This window comes from Bison bison, unplaced genomic scaffold, assembly GCF_000754665.1.
Source record: "Bison bison bison isolate TAMUID 2011002044 unplaced genomic scaffold, Bison_UMD1.0 scf7180017864181, whole genome shotgun sequence".
Classification (NCBI taxonomy): Eukaryota; Metazoa; Chordata; class Mammalia; order Artiodactyla; family Bovidae; genus Bison; species Bison bison.
This window is the reverse complement of record NW_011494753.1, coordinates 5,902,401-5,906,773: the sequence shown is the minus strand read 5'-3', so window position 1 is coordinate 5,906,773 and position 4,373 is coordinate 5,902,401. Positions and strand designations below refer to the sequence as shown.

At 35.7% G+C, this 4,373-nt stretch overlaps 1 protein-coding gene across 1 annotated transcript in view; it reads right to left on the bottom strand.

Moving 5' to 3' along the window:
* Positions 1-4,373, bottom strand: part of CHRNA5 (cholinergic receptor, nicotinic, alpha 5 (neuronal)) — a 31,390-nt gene continuing 27,017 nt past the window's right edge. The window contains exon 6 of the mRNA XM_010843288.1: positions 1-1,557. Within this exon, the coding sequence (XP_010841590.1) occupies positions 1,396-1,557 (162 nt within the window). The 3' untranslated portion in view covers positions 1-1,395. The remainder of the gene's footprint in view (positions 1,558-4,373) is intronic.

Below are 4,373 nucleotides of genomic sequence, written 5' to 3'. Positions count from 1 at the left end.
TGTATAGTCAGTCCATGGGGTCCCAAAGAGTCGGACACGACTGAATGACTTTCACTTTTTAAAGTAAGGGTAATGGAGATATAAGAAGAAGGATCGGGGATATAGACAAGCTGTGACAACCAACAGACTTATTTAAACTCATCAAATCAGGAGACTGTCACTCATTAAATAGCATTAAACACCTGCCTACAATAAAATGCAAATTAGATAGGATCCCCTCTGCCTTCCAAAGAGTGTTGACTTGAACTTAGACCTGTTGCTTACTAAAAATAAATAAGGTATCTGTTGTGTCAAGAGCTAAGAACTCTAAATTGAATGCAAGATTTCTATCAGTATTTTCCTCCTGGTCATAGCTGAATCAGGAAAATTTAGAGATGAAATTTTAACTTGTCTACCTGCGATACATGATACTCTACTGAATAAGTAGTAATAGGCTAAGACTAGATTACATCTAGAGGCCCTCACAACTCTAATATTCTACTACTGTACTGTAATTTTTGGAAGGAAAGAGGTAAAACTGAAACATCACAGGTATGTAACAGTGTGCTTATACATAATTAGAATATCACCTTTAATATTAGAAGATGGTTTTCTCACAGAACAATTCAGTAGTATACACAGATGTGTTCTTAAAATGGGATTCACTTAGTTGTAGTGGACACTTCTAAGGTCAAGGATCAAAAGATGCTACCAGAATTTATATAAAAAGGTGGTCCTATTAATTGTGCAAAAAGTAGACAAGAGAATTGAAATAATGTTAGGGATATGCTATACTGCACATCCATAGGAATTGTCTATTGTATGACCTGATAATGGAAGGTAAGCTGTAAAAATAGTTAATAATTGTTTAGTTTCAGCATCTACAAAATAAAGTAAGCCTTAAAGGAATTCCCAATTCCCATTTTTCATTTTTTAAAAATACTGGTTATAAAAAAGCTGCATCATATTCAATCATTATCATACCAAGTAGCCAGCTTATTTAAAACAGCAGTATACTGTAGCTGTTATGCAGTAAATACAGGACAGAGAGAATTTTTAAATGTGTACTTTTACCAAATGAAATCAGTCTTCAAATACAACAGGATTTTCCAGCACAGTCAAAAGATGAACTTCACTGCTGATTACAAAGTAGAATTATTTGCCAGGATACAAACATTAGATTTTTATTAGTTCAGTTTAGATAATATTTTGTGCTCTTATTTTTAGAAGATCAAATATTATTCACTCAGTTACTACTTCAGTCATGCAGCTAAATATTTTAATGGGCAATCTATTGAGATAAACTGATGCTGGTTGCATCAAATTTTAAACACAATTTACATTTTTGTAATTCATAGGTGCCATAAGAAATATGTGCCTTTTAACTAAATTCCTACTACAACCCCTTGGAAAGTGTCACTTACTTTCATTTCCAATATGAATTGGTACTATTATATTTGACCATTTATAGATAACAGGAACAAAAAGCCCAAGAGATCCAACAACTGAAACCAGAAGAAAAGTCCACAGAAACATCCGATCAAGAACCTGGGCTATGAATTTCCAATCTTCAACAACCTGTACCAAAAAAAAACCAAAAACCAATGTTAAATAATTAAGACACAATTTGTAAATTTACACGTCAACTTATAATACAAGTGGCTTATTTTAATCAATTTTTAATAAAATATAGTACTTGCATATCTTACAATAAACTTTAAAAATATTTTTAATTCTTACTATATATAGTTATTTCTATTAATTATTCTGGCCCAGGAGTGTTTGTTTTAATTTTTAAAGACAATCCAGCCTGAAGTTAATCTCATGACAAATGAAAAGTTGGTTCAGAATAATATACATTCAACAGCTGTTAATCTTCTTCCTCGCCTCACTTGCTTTATTTAGTTCTGGATTTCCTAGGGACCATTTTAACCTAAGCTCATGAGTTCAGATCAAACCGGTCAATCCTAAAGGAAATCAACCCCGAATATTCATTGGAAGGACTGATGCTGAAGCTGAAACTACAATACTTTGGCCACCTGATGCGAAGAACTGACTCATTAGAAAAGACCCTGATACTGGGAAAGACTAAAGGCAAAAGGAGAAGGGGATGGCAGAGGATGAGATGGTTGGATGGCATCACCAACTCAATGGACATGAATTTGAGCAAACTCCAGGAGATAGTGGAGGACAGAGGAGCCTGGCATTCTGCAGTCCATGGAGTCACCAAGAGTCGGACATGACTTAGCAACCGAACAACAATAACATGAGTTCAGATCTGCCAGCAGAGAGCGCATTCCCTCCCCGTTTTTGCAGCCCAAGCAGAGAGCTGGCTCAGCAGGTGTGAGCGACCTCAAGGAAAAGGCAGGCTGAGACCAGGCCCTGAGCACCAGAGGGTCCTACTCAACAGGCCATGTCCTTGACCATGGGCTTCCTTAGCCCCTGCTATGAAGCACAGAGTCTTCTATAGGAACTGTGCACCAAAGTTTCAGGATAATGTAAAATTTAGAGGATTATAAAACCCTACAGCTTCTCTACTTTCAAGTTTTTTCCTTGAAAATAAACCCCCTTTACTGGTCTCATGGAAGGTGCCCTGACCCTGCTGTACAACACTTTGCAGACATTCATTAAATACAGTCTAGGGACTTCCCTGGTGGTCCAGTGGTTAAGACTCTGAACTTCCAATGCAGGGAGTGTGGGTTTGAGTCCTGGTCGGGGATTTAAGGTCCCACATGCTGCACTGATTGGCCAAATAAATAAATCCTATCTCAATCCATACTATTACCTAATATCTGTATTTTTTAAGACTCCTTTGATGGCTTCACCTTATAAACTAATTTAACTAGATACTTACATCAAATAGAAACTTTATGTTTCACAAGTATTAAAAGTTTATAGATTAATACAACATTGTAAATCAACTATACTTGAGTAAAATTTTTTTTAAAGTTTATTAGAAACATATGTCAATGTCCCTTTGAGGGAGAGGGCTGGTATTTTACCAGATTAATTCCATCTGCTTACCACACCTGCTAGAAATTTTTCCATTTAACAAAGTTTTCGAGATTAGAATTCATATACATATTTTATGTTAGGTACTATTTTATTTTCTTTTTATTTACAATATAATATTAGTTTCAGGTATACAATAGTCATTCAAAATTTTTATAGATTATACTCCATTTAAGTTATTGTAAAATATCAGCTAGGGACTTCTCTGGTGGCACAGTGGATAGGAATCCATCTGCTGATGCAGGGGACAGGGGTTCAATCCCCAGTCCGGGAATATTCACTTTCTGAGGAGCAACTAAGCCTATGCTCCACAGCTACTGAGGCAGCATGCCCTGGAGCCTGTGCTCCACAACAAAGAGCACCCCTGCTCTCTGAAACTAAGAAAGTAATGAAGACCTGGCACAGCCAAAAAGATACACATTTAAAAAAATATTTCCTGTGCTGTATAATATATCCTGATAGCATTTTTACATATAGTAACCTGTACCTCTTAATCCCCTGGCCTGTCTTGCCCCCTTTTTCCCTTTCACCACTGGTAACCTCTAGTTTGTTTTCTGTACCTGTGAGAAAATTCATATAATTTTAATGCAACTATTAAAAGTAAATTCAATTATAAAAAATCATAGTCATACCTTTAAAAATATTATGCAAGAGAAATAAAGAATAGTGACAAGACTGAAATATTTTGAAAAGAACACCAGTTCAATAACACATTAATAAAATGTATTCATAGTTTAATTCTTGCATTTTAAAAATTAAATAAGGACCTAGTGAGTTATTTTTGTATAACAATGTTTGGAGCAAATTTTGTTTTTAAGAAATTAAGCATATTATTAAATACTAGACATATATCTGATGTATAATGCATAACACCTGAGACATTATTGCTATTAAGTTCACTAACATTCTCTTGTAAGCGAACAACAAGAGGATTCTAGAAAAATATCTTGGGTGTATTTATAAAGCCTACATTAGAGTCATTCTTTAAAAAACTAAATTCACTTTTGATAAATTACAATGCAGTTGTGCCTGCAGATGACCATAGAATTCAGAAACAAAGTTACTGAAGATCAAATTCAAACAGTTAATCCTGTTAGCCAAAGCTAACTATGCCTTAGAAAAACAGAACACCAAAAAAAAGAAAAAAAAGAAAAAAGAAAAACAGAACACCAGAATCACACAGCGTTACTAAAAGCATTCCAGCGCAGACTTCAGGAACAGACTTGTGGACATGGTGTGGGAAGGGGAGGGTGGGGCGAATTGACAGAGTAGCATGGAAGCATATACACACCGTATGTAAAATAGAGAGCCAGTGGGAATCTGCCGTGTGACACCGGGAGCTCAGCCCAGTGCTCCGTGACAACCTGGAGGGGTGGGATGGG